Source organism: Alligator sinensis, unplaced genomic scaffold, assembly GCF_000455745.1.
Source record: "Alligator sinensis unplaced genomic scaffold, ASM45574v1 scaffold570_1, whole genome shotgun sequence".
In the NCBI taxonomy this organism is placed as follows: Eukaryota; Metazoa; Chordata; order Crocodylia; family Alligatoridae; genus Alligator; species Alligator sinensis.
Window position 1 is genome coordinate 1,314,646 of NW_005841997.1, and position 19,571 is coordinate 1,334,216.

At 44.1% G+C, this 19,571-nt stretch overlaps 1 protein-coding gene across 3 annotated transcripts; it reads left to right on the plus strand.

Moving 5' to 3' along the window:
* Positions 1-297: 297 nt before the first annotated feature.
* TOP3B (DNA topoisomerase III beta) lies at positions 298-18,063 on the plus strand. 3 transcript variants are annotated; one of them, XM_006021525.3, is made up of 17 exons: positions 298-426; positions 567-698; positions 1,775-1,881; positions 4,329-4,403; positions 5,365-5,561; positions 6,286-6,442; positions 8,106-8,219; positions 9,560-9,650; positions 9,963-10,117; positions 10,386-10,491; positions 11,258-11,404; positions 12,794-12,967; positions 13,573-13,701; positions 14,198-14,347; positions 14,769-14,869; positions 15,123-15,324; positions 17,539-18,063. In XM_006021525.3, the coding sequence occupies exons 1-17, from the start codon at positions 357-359 to the stop codon at positions 18,018-18,020; spliced, it is 2,589 nt and encodes an 862-aa protein (XP_006021587.1). In that variant the 5' UTR covers positions 298-356; the 3' UTR covers positions 18,021-18,063. The 3 variants fall into 3 exon arrangements, with proteins under 3 accessions (XP_006021587.1, XP_025057335.1, XP_006021588.1); XM_025201550.1 differs by having other exon boundaries at positions 411-426; positions 567-1,115; XM_006021526.2 differs by lacking the exon at positions 298-426 and adding an exon at positions 977-1,115 and having other exon boundaries at positions 566-698.
* Positions 18,064-19,571: the final 1,508 nt, after the last annotated feature.

Below are 19,571 nucleotides of genomic sequence, written 5' to 3' on the forward strand. Positions count from 1 at the left end.
TTTCTCCCCCCAGTGAAGGATCTCAAGCCAAAGGTGGTGAAGGGCGGCCGCGGGGAATGCATCCTAGCGCTAGGGGTGCACCCCCAGAGGCAGGGGGTGGCGAGGCCGGCCAAGGGCACCCCTGGTGCTCGGTGCACGGAAGAGCCCGCCCCTGCAGCACCCAACCCCAGAGCCATCCGTCCCCTCCCCGTGCTCCGGGCCCGGGGGCGGGGCCAAGGGCAGGTTCGCGGGTGGGCGTGGCCACAGCGAGGGGCGGGGCCGGAAGGCACAGGCGGGAATGCCGGGTTGCTCCGGGACTTCCGGCGACGTGCCCCGGAAGCGGAAGCGGAGCCGGTGTGCGGCATTCCCGGGGCACGATGCGGGCCGTGCTGATGGTGGCCGAGAAGCCGTCCCTGGCGCAGTCCATCGCCAGGATCCTGTCGAGAGGTGCCCGGGGGAAGGGGAAGGAGGGTCTCGGGGGGCGGGGGCAGGTCTGAGCCGCAGGCGGCAGAGAGCCCCCAGCCCGAGGAGACGATCTGGTGGGGCCGGGTGGCAGCCGCCGACTCGCCTTTCCCTTCCCCTGGCAGGAAACATGACCTCCCGCAAAGGGCTGAACGGCGCCTGCTCGGTGCACGAGTACGGCGGGTCCTTCGCCGGGCAGAGCGCCCACTTCAAGATGACATCCGTGTGCGGCCACGTGATGACGCTGGACTTCATAGGTATTGTCCATCTGCGGCGCGCCCCGACTGCGACGGTCCCAGCCCTCCGCGTTATTCAGTAAGAAATAGCAGGGCTGGGCACCCGGCTCATCTGGGAAGAGAGGTGCAGGGAGAGAGGGGGGCAGGGCGGCCTTCTGCGCCACCCGCAGATTGGGGTCAGGAGTGGTGGGTTGGTTTCCGCATTCGACTCGGTCTGGCCTCGGGCGAATCGCTTGTCTTCTCTGTGCTGCCCGTGTTTTACCTGTCGGCGGGGAGCTCAGAGCCTGCATTTGTTCAAGATTGGAAAATGCTTTGAGATCCTTGGATGGCAGCAACCTGATGACCCCAGCACGCGACCTACTATTTAAAAAGACGCAGCCTAAAATAAGCAGTGGCTCTGAGGTTGCTTTGTGCAGTGCGTGAAGCTTCTGTCTGCAGGTTGGTGTTGCACTGACTTGCTGGTGACTTGGGGCTGCTCATTTGTTTCTCAGTAAAATGAATATAATGTTCGACTACCTTCCAGATGCTGTGGGCATTCAGGAGATTGTACAGTGCTTTGGATATGAACAGTGCTATGTAACTATTAAATCATATTGCTGCTAGCAGTGATTTCAAGTTACGTGAGCAGGAAAAATGGAAATTGGTCAGTAGTCTGATCCTGACGAGCAGGGGGGCCTGTCTGGACAAACAGGTTGACAGGGTTGGGTCCCAACTGAGTGTATGTGAGAAAAAACAATGGTGACTATGGGGCTGTCAAGTGCACGATATATATAAGCAGTGAAAATGAGTTTTTCTTCTCCCTCTAATATTTTGCTTATGCTAATCTGCAGTTACTTTTTTCTAAATATAACTAAATACAGTTATGACTTTTTTTTCTCTTGAAGTTGTACCTTTAACAAGTCAGCTCTAACTGTAAGTCAGTGACCATTATATTACCTGGCTTTGTAGTAGGAAGGACTGAATTTTGGACAGTCTAGGCTAGTAGGTGAGGTTGAATGGTTACCCCATGAGTGAAAGTTAGAAAGCCATAAGTGTGTACAATTAATGTTTTATTTAAAGCATCTTGGAACTCCAGCTAATATGCATCCCCATTTTAGGCAAATATAACAACTGGGACAAAGTGGATCCAGCAGAACTTTTTAGTAAAGCACCAACAGAAAAGAAAGAAGCTAATCCCAAATTGACTATGGTGAAATTTTTACAGGTACTCGGTTATGAGATCTATTTTAAAGCTGTTTTATTGTTTTGTTTGGTTTAGTTTGCTTTTTAAACGTGTTGCAGTTTACCCTCTTTAGTCATCCAGCTGTCTGTTCTGTCTCTGTAGGGAATGAAGCCAAATAGCTGCTACTTGTAGGCAGGGCCGTCCCTAGGTGGGTGGGAGGCGGATTGGGGCGGCTGCCCTGGGCCCCGTACTTTGTGGGGCCCTGCGGAGCTGAGCGGAGCACTGACTGCGCTACTGCCAACTTCACGTCCGGCTGCTTACCCCCCACCCGCCGAATCCGACACCAGCTTCCTTGTGTCCGGAGGTGGGGCCCCGCACAGGCTGACTTACCCCAGACCCTGCACCAGTCACCTCTGTTTGTAGGGCAGGGGTGTCAAAAATAAAGTTCATGGGTCAAATTCGGCCCTCAGAGCCCCATTATGTGGCCCTTGGTTCTGCTTCTGCATCTGGAGTGGACCTATTTGCAGCACATGGTGTGTATTGGAGTGGCCTCATGCAGGGCTCAAGGCCTGAGCCACACATAGGCCGTGTCCCCCAGCTGGTGTGGAACACGTTTTGTACACAGTACCTGCTCCACCCAGTCTAGGATGTGCTCCATGTAGTGCCCACTCCAGCAGGTCCAGGACCCATGTTGCATGTGGCTCCCTCTCCTCTGGCAGGTCCAAGTGCTGCATAGGTCCCAGATGGGCTAGAGTGACCATATGCATGCAGTTTGTATCCTGGACTGGGCCTGCCTGGGCACTGTGTGTAGTGCAATCCTGGATCAACCAGAGCAAGCACCACATACGCTGGATTTGGCATGAGTGGGAGGTGTTGCTCTTTGGGCCTGAACTGGTCCATGCAGCCAGTCGCATGCCATTCATCCAGCCCATGGACTGACCCTGCACCACTCATCTGGCCTCTGGGGCCAGATTAATTTGACACTCCTGTTATAGGGAAAAGTTGAGGTCCAAGGTATAACTTCTCCCTTGGATACTGCTAGTGGAAAGTCCTTATAACAGAACTTATTACATTTTTATTTCAGAGCCCAGTCCAGTCTTTCTGTGTGCATCTTCGTTCTTATTTCTAGAGAACCATTAGTGTAGTTTTTACCCTTTGGAGATGGAAGTTTGTTCTTCCCAGCTGCATTTATCCCCACATGCAGACAGTTTGAAGTTTGTAAATGGTTTAAAACAAAACCAGTATTTTTCCTATTACATGTCTATTTTACCCATTTATTTGTTAAACTGGTCAGGACAGAGATTTACTGATCCTTAACACTTAGAGTTAACAGTAACGCTGCAGTCAATTCTAATAGTTAGCATAGGCTCGGTAGCACAGTGATTGTATGTATTCTCATGTTACTAAAATGTGTTTGTTCCAAAATTCACTATATGACATTTACTAGTAAATGTTATGAAGACCAGTATTACATTTTGTAATGCATTATTCTTTTCTATTGTGCACTTGCATGTTAATTAGCAAAATTCCATAGCTGTCTCAAATGTTAATGTAAAATAATGTACCTAGTTAAATACTGGGAATTGAATCTCTTCTCACTTTCCCTTTATCTTATTTTTGAGGCTGATACTGCAGGGTACTTTGTCCTTCATGACACTCAGACATGCCCTCCCAGTTTTGCCCTTACGAAGGCAGGTGTCTTCCTCAATCTGAACTGTGTTATGCTTCTTGGATTGCAGGATGTGAAATGTTTAGCTGCTATCTTTACTTTTGTAAATTTGAAGCCTTGACTTTCAGTATGTTGGACTCTTATCTGGGGGGAAAAAGGCAGAAGCATGTTCTTAAATCTTTGTTGTCTTCAATATAGGAAGCAGCTCTTTGACCAGTTCACCTAGTCAGCTGTTTCATTAATATAATAGAGTAATTAGCTAGGCCAAAATGTTTTCCCCATTGAATTTTTTTGGCCATGTTTTCCAGGATTTGATCCTTGATTTAATATTGCTCATGCTTTTTCTTTCTTTGAATTGCTCATAGCATGCCCAAGCTTCCGAAAAAGGAGCAGTTAGTTAAATTTTGATCATTGTACACTAGGGCATCCTCCAGAAGGCAGCTATATTGCTGTATGTATAGTGATCACATCTGGTGTTCTGAGAATCTAGAGTACTTTTCAAAGAATGAATTAAGTTTCAGAGCCACCCTGATACGGAAGTTGGACTAGTTCAAATTGTGCATGCAGTCTATGGCAGAGCCAGGAAGAGTATCTTGGGGCAGTGAACTGCGTAGCTTGCATTACCTGAGGTTCTGTCTCCAGGCTATCTGGCTCCCAGGCCGTGCTTTAGCCACAAGACTGTCTTCCTATCCCCTTTGTCTTTACACCAAAAAACATTCTCTTCTTCATCCCACTGGATTTTGAGTTTAGCATAGGTAAAATCATGGATAAAGAGGTACCTGACTTTTTTGATTTTTAACTTTGTTAATTTATCTTAAAGGTGGAAGGAAGAGGTTGTGACTACATCGTTTTGTGGCTGGATTGTGATAAGGAAGGGGAAAACATCTGCTTTGAGGTATGATTACTGTTACCTAGTAATGCAACATATGTAAGTTCACTGTATATTATGGTTTTATAAATAAAATGATATCTTTGTTAGTTCATGGATGCATATGAAGGTCCACGCAAACTGGAGGAAGGTTTTGAAGATGTACAATGGCTTAGTGAAAATGTCATGGATCTTCAACTGCTAAGACTCCAACTAAAGATTGCCCATTTGTTGATTTTGCTCATCTGTGGTGTATAGTAATTTATGCATCTAAGTGTTTAGGCCTTCTCATGCTTTGAAACTCATTATGTTTCACTATGTTTTAGCTGCTATTCGTTTGTAAAATCTTAGCCATCAAAGTACTCTCCTTTTCAGTAAGGTAAAGATCTCTTTCAAGTACAGAAACATAAGGATTTTTTTTCTGTGCAGCAAGTATATAATTAAAATTAACAAGTTTTGCATAAGAAGATAGTATTGGTTTGTACACCCATAGGTTTTGAACTTGTCCTGCAATGGGAAGTTTAACTTAAGGTAGAATTTGCTATGTTGCATTCAGATGTGTATCGAATACTAAGTGTTCATCTCCAGCATTAATGTAGCACCGTCTTAAAGACTGAATTGCCTTTGAGGTCTCAAAGTGAATTTGGGATAAAGCAGGTGAATTTTTGCCCAGTGACAGTCAGCTCTGCAAAAATGACTTGTATGGTGTTTTTTGGCTCTTTCCAGCAAGTGTTTTACTTCTTGCAGCTGTGTTGGGTGTTGCATTGTGTGAAATCAGTGCTTCAGACATACTATTCCATAGCATTCTTCTAAAATGATATATATGGGCAATAAAGCTCTTGATAATATATTAAAGAAAAAAATATGAAATCTTGGTGGGAAGAAGACCTATAATGGGTTGGTTGTTATCCTGTATAATATACATGCAGAGTATAGATCAGAACCCTTGCCATCTGTTGATTTCTGACATACTTTTGTTTCCTGTAAGGTTCTTGATGCTGTTCTTCCTGTTATGAATAAACCTCGTGGCTCTGAAAGGACAGTTTACCGAGCTAAGTTCAGTTCCATTACTGACACCGACATCTGCAATGCCATGAACAATTTGGGAGAACCCAATCGCAATGAGGCCCTGTCAGTTGATGCCCGCCAGGAGTTAGATCTGAGAATTGGCTGTGCATTTACAAGGTAACAGCATAAATGGTTCTTGTGTTGGTATTCATTTAGCCTTGTTAAATTAAAATGGTGACGTGTCTTTTTTTATTTTGAACATTTTGTGAAATTGTTTAATATCGTCTCTCAATAGTGAGCTGCTAATAGTACCTGACTGCTATTCTTATCTATCTAAGTAGTCTTCTTGAACTATGGTCACCTTTGTGAATGCTTGATGTTCTGGTTGCTATCTCTTTCTTCCTGGCTTAATCAAGAGTTAGATTAGCTTTATCTCATAAGATAGTGCTGTTGGCTATTAACATCTTGGTTACTCTTAAAACACATGCATATACGTTATAATGCCCAAGTATGTAACTGGGTATTTCATATGTATTGGTACAAGCATGTGGACAGAACAGCAGCTTAAGCTTTTTATTTGTGCTTAAAACTTACCTGCTCTACTTCATCTGTCTCTTCCTATTCTGCTCTAATTTGAAGCTAAACCACTTTACTCTCAAACCTCATAGTAGAATTAAAGTTGTTTAACTCCAGTAGTATAGGACTAGACAGACAAAAATGTTGCACTAAATCAGGTGATGCTTGTTTCTCAGTGATAATTATCCTTCCCTTTTTTATAATGTTTTAATTTTTACATCTCTTTGAAACCTAAGAACATGGAGAATTTTGTTTTGATGCAAATAAACTTAACATGCAGATGTCTTAGGTTATTTTTCCTCAACACTTTTTTTTTCTCTCTTAGATTTCAGACTAAATATTTTCAGGGGAAATATGGCAATTTGGACAGCTCCCTCATCTCCTTTGGGCCATGTCAGACCCCCACACTTGGATTCTGTGTTGAAAGGCATGATAAAATCCAGTCCTTTAAACCTGAAACTTACTGGGTGCTGCAAGCCAAGGTAACTTTTTATGCCACGTGCTAATGTTTTTATCAGTAAAATGCAGTCTTATTTAGCTTTGTGTGTTAACTCTTAAACTTCTAACTGCTGAGCATACCTGTGGTTTACCAATGGATTTTCATTAATTTTAAGTGCACATAATCACTTGTCGTGGAACAGATTCAAAGGCATCTATGCTGAATTTGTATTGGTTGCGTACATTTTATGAGGCTTCTCAAATTCAATCTTAGATTGAGCCAAAATTATTTCCCTTTTATTAGTTGTTTTATGTGAGCAAGTCCCTAGATTGATTCTCTAGTGAACCTCGGTGCAGGTTTTTAGTAGTCTGGCAACAAACATTTGCCTTGCTGAGTATCAGAATCCTGAGAGGAAAGGTAACTCTCATCATGTGAACTGGCAAATGAATCCTCTGAATAGTTTGGCAGCTCACAGCAGACTCATGGCTTTGCTGCTGCCCATGTTCTAAGAACGGACCAAAATAACTGTTGTCAAAATGGTCAAATGTCATCCATGCCTAGCAGCCCTCTGAGCTGGCCTAGTTCAGGCTTGCCAGTTTCTGTAGCCGGCAGCGCATGAGGGAGTAAGATGGCTAGCAACATGCTGATTGACTATTGATTCCCCAGCATGAATCAGGGATCCATTTATAGCTGGGGTCAGCCTTTGGCCTGAGTCCCAGGCAAGTCATCAATTCATGCTTTTAAAACCAGAGTGAGACACCTTAGTTGTTCTGTTGTACCCCAAAATTGCTGCTTTGTTCCTGGTGAGGCTTTAAGGAGAGAGAGACAGTAAAATTAACTGATTTTTTTGTTTGTTTGTTCTTAAATCAAAACTAATTTGTACCAACTGTTGCTGCCTTTATCAGACCTGCATGCAGGTTCCTCCTGGACTGATACCAGGTTGTTGCTATTTTCCAAGAACCTAAGTTTGATGATCTGTTTACCACGAGAGTGGTTTGATGTTTTTTCTGACGCAAGGATTTTAAACAAGTTATATTAGCCATTGCTGTCTGAGAGCATGCCTGATGGATTAGTTGCCTATATTTACATAATCTTTTGAGTTATCTGCAGCTTGTTCAGGCTGTATATCGCCACATTGTGCAAACAATTGAAATATATTTATTTTAAAAAGAGAAGTAATCTAATTGTTTGAACTCCACTAACTCAGATGCCCTGTTCCCTAAGGCAGTGGTTCTCAACATTTTTTGTACTGGGACCCATTTTTGAATGTGGATGCCCAGTCCAGTTCCCCTCAGTCCCCCAGTGTGTGGGGCAGGGACAGGATGGGTGTGGGGGATGGGGGGGCCCCCAAGCAGCCCATTGCAGGCTGGAGCTCTGCCAGCCTGCAAGGGAAAAGCCACTGTTTTCCATGGTTTTTCTTTTTTTAAAGGAGAATCCATGTTTAAAGTTTGTTCACGACCCTTTCATATATTCTTGTGACCCACTTTTTTGAGTCGTGACCCACGGGTTGAGAAATGCTGCTCTAAGGCATCAACCTAGAAGCCATGCAGTCAGTTAGTTTAATGAAAGTGCCAATTGTAAGTAATAACTCTTGTCTCATTGTGAACTGCTGTAGGATGTGCCTTTTGTGAGAAGTGTGCATTCTTGAGCTTTTAAAAGTAGTGAACAACTTTTATTTGTTGTATTCGCTTGTTTTGATTCTGTAGGTGAACCATGAAAAAGAAAGCTCTCTTACTCTGGAGTGGGATAGGGTGAGGGTATTTGATCGAGAGATAGCCCAGATGTTTCTTAACATAACAAAGATAGCAAAAGAGGCAAAGGTAAGAAACACTTCAGTACAAGTGAAACCATGTACTGCATGATAAGTACTGATATGTGTGTATATATATGTATGTTAGGGGTGCATCGATAGAGATTTTTTGGGGCCAATATAGATAGCCAATTTTTAAGGATTTTGATCTGATTTCCAATACGCAGCTTGACAAGCAGTGTCTGGCTGGTAAGTCTGTTCTGGGGAAGGAAAGGGGTGTGAGGGGTGTAAATCATGGCCCCTGTAGTTAGTGAAGGAGGGACTGGGGCTGGGACAGGTGCTGCCAGGGCAGGGCACAGGATGGAGCCACAGCTTGTCCAGGGGGGTGGCTCCCGCCGCTGCGTGTACCCCGGGAGGGCGCGGGGGGTATGTGTCCAGAATCTGCATGTGGTGAGGTGGGCTGCCGCTGAGGGCTGGGGCCAGGGCTGCACCGGACTCGGCCCAGCCCCTGCTGGGAAAGGCTGTGCTAAAGGCAGGCAGCAGCAGCACTGGGAAAGGGGCTACGGGGGGGGGGCTGCAGCCACCCCATAATTCACCATAGCTCAGCCCCTGGCCCCAGCCCATAGCTGCAACCCGCCCCGCCATGCACAGGGCACGCCTCTTTCCCGCCCCCACCCAGTGCCCTCCCAGGGTGTGCACAGCAGTGGGAGCTGCCCTCCCTCCACGTCCCACAGACAACCTGCAGCTCCGTCCTGCCTCAGCCCCACTCCCTCCCTCACTGTGGGGGCCTTTATCTCTGTGTCCGTCTGTCCCCGCTCCCCCCCATGCACCTTCCCTCCCTCCTCCCCTTCTATCAAAACAGACTTACCAGCTGGATGCAGCTCTCCAAGTTGCTGGGCTGTGCTGCTCGTTGCCTACATGGTGAGCTGCAGCTGCACACATGCACGCAGCATTTATCGGCCACATCAGGCCGATTTTTTTTCTGATGCAGTCAATTTTCTTTATATCTGTGCCAATCCAATATCAGATCGATGTATTGGTGCACCTCTGACATATGTATGTATATTTAAGCTTAGAAGAATACAAGAAAATCTAGGGTTTTCTTATTTTGGTGCCATTTACTAAAAATGCGGCATAAAAGATGGAGATTTCTAACGGTAGTTCCTGTTGTGTTAGTATGCCTAGTATTACATCCTCTCCATTGAACTTCTTTTCCTTAAGATAAAGATTGATATTCTTTGGGATCATATTCCCCAGTAAAACATAATAGGCATCACCAGAATGCATGACAGACCCTATGTTAACTATGATGTCCTTATATTATATCATCTTTAGAGGGGTATGAAACGCATGCAATTATCCTGCACTGAACATCAGAATTTACTGTGGAAATGCTGTTCTGTGTCTTAGGTAGAATCTGTGAGTAAGAAGGAGAAAGTGAAGCAGAGACCTCTGGCACTGAACACAGTAGAAATGCTGCGAGTTGCCAGTTCTGCTTTGGGTATGTAGATAGTATGAAAGTAAAAATGTTCTTGTTTTGAAAATGATTTTAAAAAATACTCAGAATATTCAGGTAGTGCTAGCGCTGTATACACATGATAACTACTTGTAATATAAGATTATTTCATCATTTTTTGATTTGCTAAGAAGTTTGAGAGAATTTCAGAAGTGAAGGTATCATGTATGTAGCAAATCGTGGTCATGAGATCCTTTGTGGAATGGGCACCCTGGAATAACTTGACGCCTGTCATGAAGAAATATTTGCTGTGTCAGTAAATCAAAGATTAAGCCATATTGCTGTGATCTCTTGCAGGAATGGGTCCACAGCACACCATGCAAATAGCAGAACGACTTTATACCCAAGGGTATATTAGCTACCCTCGAACAGAAACTACTCACTATCCAGAGAACTTTGACTTGAAAGGAGCTTTGAGACAACAAGCCAATAATCCCTACTGGGCAGAAACAGTAAGTATATGAAGCACAAGATGAGTTGTTAAATTCTTTCTTGGTCAATGTGTTAGGAAAAATCACATCAAGTCAATGCCCTCAAATGCCACTTGTATCTCATGGTGGTCTGTAGTCATTGTATAAACAAAATGCAAGTATTGCATGCTAATAGCATTTATTTCATGGGGTTTCTATTCTAATAGATTACACCTGAAAAGCAAGTGAGCCTATAGAGAGACACTGCATTACCAGCCTCTCTCTGTTTTTCCCCCTTCACTTTCTGTAGGTAAAAGCATTGCTATCGGAAGGTATTAATCGTCCAAGGAAAGGTCATGATGCAGGGGACCATCCTCCAATAACTCCAATGAGAGCTGCATCAGAAGCAGAGTTAGGTACAGACAAATCCCCGCAATAGAAAGTTTGATAGGTGTTGCCCCTTTGCCACTCAATTTCCCAACACCAAATTGGGGATGAACTATACTTACCCATTTCTTTTGAAGTGTATGAAGTCTAGATGCAGAAACTTTTTGCCAATTAATTCCATTATAGAAGCATGGAGTATTCAATTAAATGTAACATGACTATGATAAACTGAAAATGGACAGGGAGTTATCTTATGCAAGACTTCAGTGCAGATTGCCTTAAACCACAAACATTTAATGACTGGATTAAAACTGGGTTAAGTCTTGTGAAATAGAGTAGAGACCTCTCACTTAAGTTCAAATCCTGATTTGATTTTATAAGGGAAAAGAGAATGAGGATCTCTGCTCTGATTCACACAAGTAACAGTATTTCACAAGCTAGCCTTTCTTGAACGAAGACTGCCAGTTGTGTTATGAGTGGGAGTTTTTTGGCAGACGTGCAGTTTGCCTGTGTTATGCCTGTCACTCATTTTCGCAAGAATTAAGTTCTTATAACTAGCAAGTTGCTGTAGTGTTCCTGGAGTGATGTGTTCTGCATCTACAGGGTCTTCAAGGAACAATCTTTAAAAGGGGGGAAAAAAACCAAATGAAGGCAATTTGAAAGTTCAGGGACCAATTTTTTTCTGCTCAGTTTATGAAAATTTGGTGCTTTCTTTTGTTTTCTTTTTTAACAGCAATATTTTATGGAGCAACGTGAATTGGATTATGTGAATAACAAGGTGTTGTCTGTCTTCAGGTGGAGATGGATGGCGATTATATGAATATATCGCCAGGCATTTCATTGCTACTGTCAGCACTGACTGCAAATACCTCCAGACCACCATATCTTTTAGTATTGGTCCTGAACATTTTACATGTATAGGAAAAATGGTTACTTCACCTGGTAAGGAACGCTTGAGAGTAAAAGTTTTTAGTTAGTAACCCCGTGTCCTCCGTCTCTTCTTCCCTTTAGCAAAATGGTGTTGAGGAGCTGAATTAAAGTATTTGAGGCAAGAGAAAATTTTGAAGGCTATTTTGTTGTTTGTTGCTGTTAACTGCTTCCTTCATCTCCTCCACGCTTATTTCCCAGTTTGACTCAGCTTATGGTTTTCCTTGTGGTGGGACCCAAAACAGGTTAAATGCTGCTCATACATACAAGATGGCTTTAGATCAGTGTGTCAAACATAAAGCCTGCAGAGCCCCACCATCTGGCCCCTGGTGCTGCCCTAGGGTCTGGTCAGAGGCTGGATCATGCCCAAGGACTGCCCCTCTCCTTCCCTTCCCCCCCCCCCCCCCCCCCCCCCCCCCCCCCCTTTCCTCCCCCAGCATACTTGATCTGGTGGCTGTTATTGCTGGTATGGGACCTGTGTTACTTGTGGGTGGTGCAGATCCCAGAGCAGCTGCAATGAGCATCACATGTGGCATGGTCCAGTGGGAACGGTAGATGCTAGTATACAGTGCTTGGAGGTTCTGTGCAGTGTGGATCTTAAACTGGCTGGAGTAGGCCCTGTGTAGTGCAGTCCTGGTGCTGCCAGGGCAGGTGTGATGTGTGGCGCAGTCTGGCCAGCGTGGCCACTGTGTGCTGCTGGGCTGTCACTTTGGCCAGACTTTGCTGCATGAAACTCCCATTCTAGCTGCTTCAGAATCTGCACCTCACACAGTGCAGGCACCAGACTGATCTGGCAGCTGCTCCAGCCAGGTATGCTGAGGGAGGGGAAGTGGGAGAGGGGGTTCTTGGGCTGGATCCAGCCCGTGGACTGGTCCTGCATCACGCGTCTGGCTTGCAGAGCCAATTGAATTTTGACACCCCTATTTTAGACTGTCTGCTACACAAAAATAGAGACTTGTCCTATGCTGAACACCACCCATGCAAAGGGAAATAATTCAGAAGCTTCACTGAGGCTTTGTTGTAATCTTGCCTAATGACACTTACTATTTTTAAAATCTCCTCATACCTCTTTGAGATTCAGTCTTGTGGTATCCTAGATCCAGCCAAGAAGGGCTGACTTTTGAGGCCTGCTGGTACCATTCAGGATTCCACAAAAAGGGATTGATGCCGGGTATTGAAAGGAACTCCAAAGGAATATGAAAAAGAGAAAAATAGGGCATTTCCTCAGTGTCTCCAGTGCCATCCTAGGGCACAGGAGTCTTGCATCTGTTTTCCTTTGTGACAGGGGCAACAGTTTGTCAACCTGACCTGTAAAATGAAGCCCTGGTTAAAATTAAAAAGTGTACCTATGTCTAGGGAAAACTGCCAAAGGGTTCAGTTTCTGTTGTGCTTATTTACCTCTAGGGTTTACAGAGATTATGCCATGGCACAGCATCCCATTAGAGGAGAGCCTACCCAGCTGTGAGAGAGGAGATATTTACCCAATCAGTGAGATAAAACTGCTGGAGAAACAGACTAATCCACCTGATTACCTGACTGAAGCGGAACTCATCACGCTGATGGAAAAACATGGCATTGGTAGGAACTTGATTCTCTCACAGGCTGATATAGTACCCCTTAAAAAGAGTAGGAAGGCCACCTCTTCTGAACTCTCTCATGGCCTGGTATAAACTTGAGCTGTTTCTGTAAATATGTGCTGTAATGGTTTCCTGCACACGCTCGCATTCATGCATGGGCGCTCGTCCGCATGCTTGTTTCTTTCATGGCTACTGCTTTTATGGCTAAACACAGTGTCTTCTATAAACCATTTTCATCAGTCCTCAGTTAGCCAGAGAATGCACTTTGAAAAAAAGAGACTATGCTCCCACCCTCTGAATTTCCTGCCGGTTGCCTTGCTGGCAGCAGTTAAAGCATTTAACATCAAAGCATATATTGCAGAAATATCAGAACTGGAAAGGTGCTTTGTGCCTTCACCAATTTATAAAGGACTGTATGAATTTTTGAGCAAGAAGGGATCAAATAGTTGGGCAGTGGAGAAGGGCATGGGAAAAATTGAGTGGTACCCCATGCCCTCGGAGGAAAGCCCTTTGTTCCAATTCTGGCAACCTGAGAGGGAAAAGAAACTAGAATAATTTAACCTAAGAGTAAGTAAGAATAAGAAAAGTATCTTGTGTATGTGACAGGAACTGATGCAAGTATTCCAGTCCACATTAACAACATTTGCCAGCGAAACTATGTCACAGTGGAGAGTGGCCGCAGACTAAAACCTACAAACCTTGGCATCGTTCTGGTTCACGGGTACTACAAAATAGGTCAGTTGTTGCTTTTTCTTTTCTCATTGGCTTAGCACTTAATTATATTCCTGGCTAGCTATAGATAGTAATACATTAAGGGTAACTCTCTGCCTAGGTCTGTGGTGCTCAGTCCTAAGGCAGGAGGACAGATTTAAGCTGAGTTACAGTGGTGGTTTGTATTTCCTCCATCTTTGGAGCATCAGTGATTAATCTCCTTTTTGGAAAGAGCCACTTCCCACTCTGAGAGGAAAAGTGCAATGCATCTCTAGGGAGAGAGATTTGCGGGGGGAGTGTGAGGTAGTAGATCTGAAGTTGGCCTTTTACAAATGACATTTCTGGCTGAAAGTCGTGTACCTAATGGGATACTTGTAATTCTTAAGACCACAGTGAGTGATAGAATGGTCTGTTTTTTAGTTCCTGTATCTGACAGCACTTGGTCAGTTTTCCCCATGCTGTCAATCAGTCTCTCCTCATTTCTTTGTGGTTTCTCTTATGCCCTCCCATTTCTGCTTAGATGCGGAACTGGTGCTTCCTACGATCCGCAGTGCAGTTGAGAAGCAGCTCAATTTGATATCTTTGGGCAAAGCCAATTATCACCAGGTCCTGGAGCATACCCTTGATATCTTCAAAAGGAAGTTTCACTATTTTGTTGATTCTATTGCAGGTAAGGCTTCCCTCACACCTGAAATAATAACTAGCCTATGACCCTTCAGTCAGTTTTCAAGGGGCCAGGCTTCTCATTTGGAAAGATACACAGAAGTGAGGCTCTCGTCATATGAACTTGTAGTTTGAACGAAGTCCCACTTCAGAGCCATCTTTTGAACATGTAGTGTTGTGTATTCAAAAATAAAATTATAAAACAAGCTGAAATATTTTGGTAGCATCTCTTACATGTTTGTTGCTGCTCTTTTAGAAGCCTTTGTAATGCATCTACTTACTGTGCACACATTGTATGTGAGTTACACTGCTTAGTCATTGGTAACTTTTCTTTCACCAGCCCAGAGATTTTCCCAGGCTGTGTGTAAAGAAAAGGGTTGTTTCTCTGAAAGAGGTAATTTCTTCCAACACTGACTTCTTTTCTGCAGGTATGGATGAACTGATGGAAGTCTCTTTCTCGCCATTAGCCGACACAGGCAAACCTCTTTCCCGTTGTGGCAAATGCCATCGTTTTATGAAGTACATCCAGGTAAGTCACCTAGAGCTTTGTATATGCCCTTCAAAAGTAACTTGTTGAAGGTTAGCATATTAAAATATCCTTTATGTTTGGGTTTCCAGTGTGACTTGTTGCAAACACATCTCTATAAAAGAATGTCTCCTTTTTACATGGAGGAGGTTAGGGAGTAATCACTATTTGATTGCCAGCTGACTAGAGGTTTTGAACCTCACAAACAGTGAATTTTGAAGTGCAGCTTGTTTATAGTTTTTTATCCCGTTTCTAGGCCAAGCCAAGTCGTCTGCACTGCTCTCACTGTGATGAAACATACAGCCTTCCACAGAATGGTACTATCAAGCTCTACAAAGAGTTGCGTTGTCCCCTAGATGACTTCGAGCTGGTGCTGTGGTCTTCTGGATCCAGAGGAAAGAGTTACCCACTCTGTCCATACTGTTACAACCATCCCCCCTTCAGGGACATGAAAAAAGGTAGAATTTTTGATTGACACATAGGGGAATAACTACATTGCACCAGTTTTTAGTCAGAAAAATGACTTGAAAACAAAATTTGTAGGTGCCTACAGATGTCTCCTACAGGCCCCACATCAAATTATCAGAATTTGTAATAAAAAAATATTTTCCTGCCAAAGTGCTTAAAAACAACTCACTTGTAACAAGGGGGCAGGAACAACATAATAAAGATTCTGTAGTTGGGTTTTAGCTGACAGTTTGAGAGGTGGTGTGTATGAGGAATAGTACAGTCCAGCCTGTTATTCCCAGAGAGCTAGCCAGGCAGTGGCAGCTCCAGCTGCTGTGGTGCTGATGGCAGTGGCATGATTAGCTGCCGCTGCAGTCCTAGCTATTTTTTGCACCCCCCCTCCCTACAAAAGTGGCATCCAGGGCTGCTGCTCCCCACCACCTCTACCTTAGACTAGTTAGTTATTCCAAGATTTATGAGCTCATAAGGGCTAGAAATAACTGGTATGACTTGATACATATGGAAACTCATCTGAATAAGAAGGTACTAATTCAGCTTGGTCACATTTCTGACCATTACTGTTCTTAAGGATCAAACAGAGTTTCTACAATAAGTCCTGCTTTACAGATAAATTTAAGATACTAAAACTTTCAGATGATTTCTGTGAAATTTCCATTTGTTCCTGAAGGGAGGTAATTTTTTCTGAAGCTTGCAACAGCTGGAGGAGGAGTGAGATAAAAGCAGGGAAAAAAGAGTGGATTTAATTTAAAGGTATTTTATTATTTTGTTAACTTTTGGAGTATGTTTAAAATTTAGTGCAGAGCTACTCATGAAAACATTTTTTATTATTTTATTAGAATAAAACTTCACAAAGCTTTGTTTATATTGGCAAAATATTTTTCAAAGCTTAAATGCATTTGAAAAATGAATTGGTCTAATATTTGACCAGTTGTATTAAAAAATCAATCCTTTATCTGAAGATCTGCAGTGTAGAGACAGCTGTGAAATAGCCCCCTATCAGGCTTCTCTTAAATAAGAAAAGCAGTTTACTGTAACTCACCTTACTTATAAAATGGACATTCAGAATATTGGATAGGCCACTATAAAGATGTTTCTAATTCAGACTAAATTAGTAACCATCTGTGCACAAATGCTAGATACTTTTCATAACGCTCCGTGATGTGTAATACATTTGTGAGCATTATGAAGATAACTTTCAAGATAATATGAGAAATTCCTGAAATCTGCCTGACACCTATGGAAGTTCTGTGTAATGCACTTTAGGTCACATGAAGAATGGAAGTGTCACACTATAGCAGTATTGGTTTTATTGGGCTTTTCTGTGTGATTTGGCTTAATAGTACACTCTTGGAAATAAAAGGATAAAGGCTACACAATGACTAGATAAAAGGCCCTCCAGTAAACACACACAGGCAATTACAGGACACTGCTCTTGGAAAGCTATAGCTGGAAGTTAAACAGCTGTTCTGATTGAATTGGCATGTAGAAATCAAAAGGATCCTAATTGATTAGAGGCTTTTTGGGAAGGGAGAGTTTCCAGAGGGAAGAGAACTGCAGGTACTGAACCTGAGTCAGGCCTGCTGAAGTGATCACAGTTGGCACGGAGTGGGAAAATGTTATGAGACCACCCTGACAAGGGTGGTGTCTCAGGACCTGAGAGGGGTGGGGACTGGCACTTGGGAAGGCAGGGAGGAGGGGTCACAGCGCAGTGAGCCTGATAACTGACACTGACTTGAGGCTAAAACACTGGTATTTCATGAACATATTAGGTAACAGTAAGGAGTCTCAGCTGGGTTTCAGTACCTCTTTTGTGCTCCTGTATTACAGCATACTGGTATTGAAAGGTGGTTCCAGTCTCCAGGTCACTTAGTATAAGATAAACCAACACTGGTTTATAATAAACATGTTTTTAATGTGTATTTGCTTATAAATTGCTGCATAATATTTGAACTGTACAGTGACATGGATGGAGAAATCTGAGAGACATTGTAGTACAAAGAGCACTGCACATCCAGATGGGACATCTGATGAATGATAACAAGCTCCGGTGTTGTCTTACGTGGTGTAGTTCTCTTGCACAGTGATGCTAAGAACAGGGGCTATGTTTCAGCACTGTTTAAACCCTATATCATATCTTCTTGTACATGGGTCAGATTGTGATGCAAGAAGTTTCTGATTAACTGATTTTATTTTTGTTTCTTTAGGAATGGGCTGTAATGAATGCACTCACCCCACATGCCAGCACTCGCTGAGCATGCTAGGAATTGGGCAGTGCGTGGAGTGTGAGAATGGGGTTCTGGTGCTGGACCCAACTTCAGGTCCCAAGTGGAAGATGGCCTGCAACAAATGCAATGTGGTTGTGCACTTCTTTGAGAATGCCCACAAAGTCCGAGTATCACCAGAGACCTGTGAGGTGTGCGATGCAGCTCTTGTGGATGTGGATTTTAATAAAGCCAAGTCTCCTCTTCCTGGGGATGAGACACAGCATTCAGGCTGTGTATTCTGTGACCCTGTGTTTCAAGATCTGGTGGAGCTGAAGCATGCAGCCATGAGGCACCCTATGCACCGGGGAGGCCAGGGGAAAAGGCAGGGTCGAGGAAGAGGGAAGGGCAGAAGGCTTGGAGGGAGACCCAATCCAAAGAAACCCAAGGACAAGATGGCAGCCCTAGCTGCTTACTTTGTATGATTCCCACAATATTGAATGAAAAATAAACCCTCTTGTTAAAGTTGGCCTTCCTCAGTTTCTTTTTAAAATGTTGCTTATTGCTACCTTTAAAGAAAAGAAGTTTGGAGTCATTGTACAGTTTGTTTTTTCACGCACCTAGAAATATTAGAAAATCTCTGTAGGTGATTGATTTCTAAGTATGTGTTTCAGAAGCCTTACTTTTTTTTAAAAAAATTAAGCTAGTATCTGTCCAGGCACTTACATGGAAAAGGAGGAAAATTCAGGAAGCAATACTTTTAAGAATTAGTTGTGCATAGCAGAAAGGAAATAAGTCTCTCCTTTTGTGTCATTCTCGAGCAGCTTTTGTCAGTGATATGAGAGCCAGGGGTCTAACAGCTGATTAAATCAGTGTTCTACTGTGGAAAGTGTAAAACAAGTCTTTGAAAATTAGACTCTACGTGTGTCCAGATTGTAAGGATTGAGCTTTGTTTATCTTGGTGTGCATTCAGGGGCTCTCATTCACTCTACTCCATTTTTAATCATCAGGGATCTAGGCTTTCCCCCTTTACCTGAGGAAAGTGTGGATTTTTCATTTTAATGAAGAAACATGCAATTTTTGCACTTTTGCAAAGAGCTCTCTGCAGGCTGGGCAGAGTTCTAGCCTGCAAGGGGCTGGGAGGAGCAGGAGAAGTGGTGAGGTAGGGATCATCATATGCATGTATATGCACATGGCTGCCAGGCAGCCTGGAGAGCAGCTCCTGCAGGTATGGCTGGTGGGAGGGTGGGGTTGAGGCCCCCATAGGGAGGGAGGCAGTTGGGCAGGGCTGGAGCCGGGGGGATTGTGGGGCTTGGGGCCCAGGGCTGGAATGCATAGCTGCAGGGCCCCAGCGGAGACTGGAATTTCATAGATTTCATAGACATCAGGGCTGGAAGGGACCTCGGAAGATCATCGAGTCCAGCCCTCCGCCCAAAGGGCAGGAAGTCAGCTGGGGTCATAGGATCCCAGCAAGATAAGCATCCAGTTTCATCTTGAAGGTGTTCAATGAAGGCGCTTGAACCACCTCCGGTGGCAGGCTGTTCCAGACCTTGGGGGCTCGGACAGTAAAGAAGTTCTTCCTTATGTCCAGCCTGAAATGATCTTGAAGTAGTTTGTGACCATTCGACCTCGTCATCCCTTGGGGCGCTCTGGTGAACAAACGTTCCCCCAGATGCTGGTGGTCACCCCTGATAAACTTGTAGGTGGCCATCAGATCACCCCTGAGCCTGCGCTTTTTCAGGCTAAAGAGCCCCAGGGCTCTCAGCCTGTCATCGTAGGGTCTGCTTCCCTGACCTCTGATCATGCGCGTGGCTCTTCTCTGGACTCTCTCAAGCTTCTCCACATCCTTTTTGAATTGTGGAGCCCAAAACTGGACACAGTACTCCAGCTGCGGCCTCACTAAGGCCGAGTACAGGGGGAGAATGACGTCCCGGGATTTGCTTGAGAAGCATCTATGGATGCAAGCCAGCATTTTGGTCGCTTTACTAGCCACCGCATCGCACTGCAGGCTCATGTTCATCTTGTGGTCAAGGATG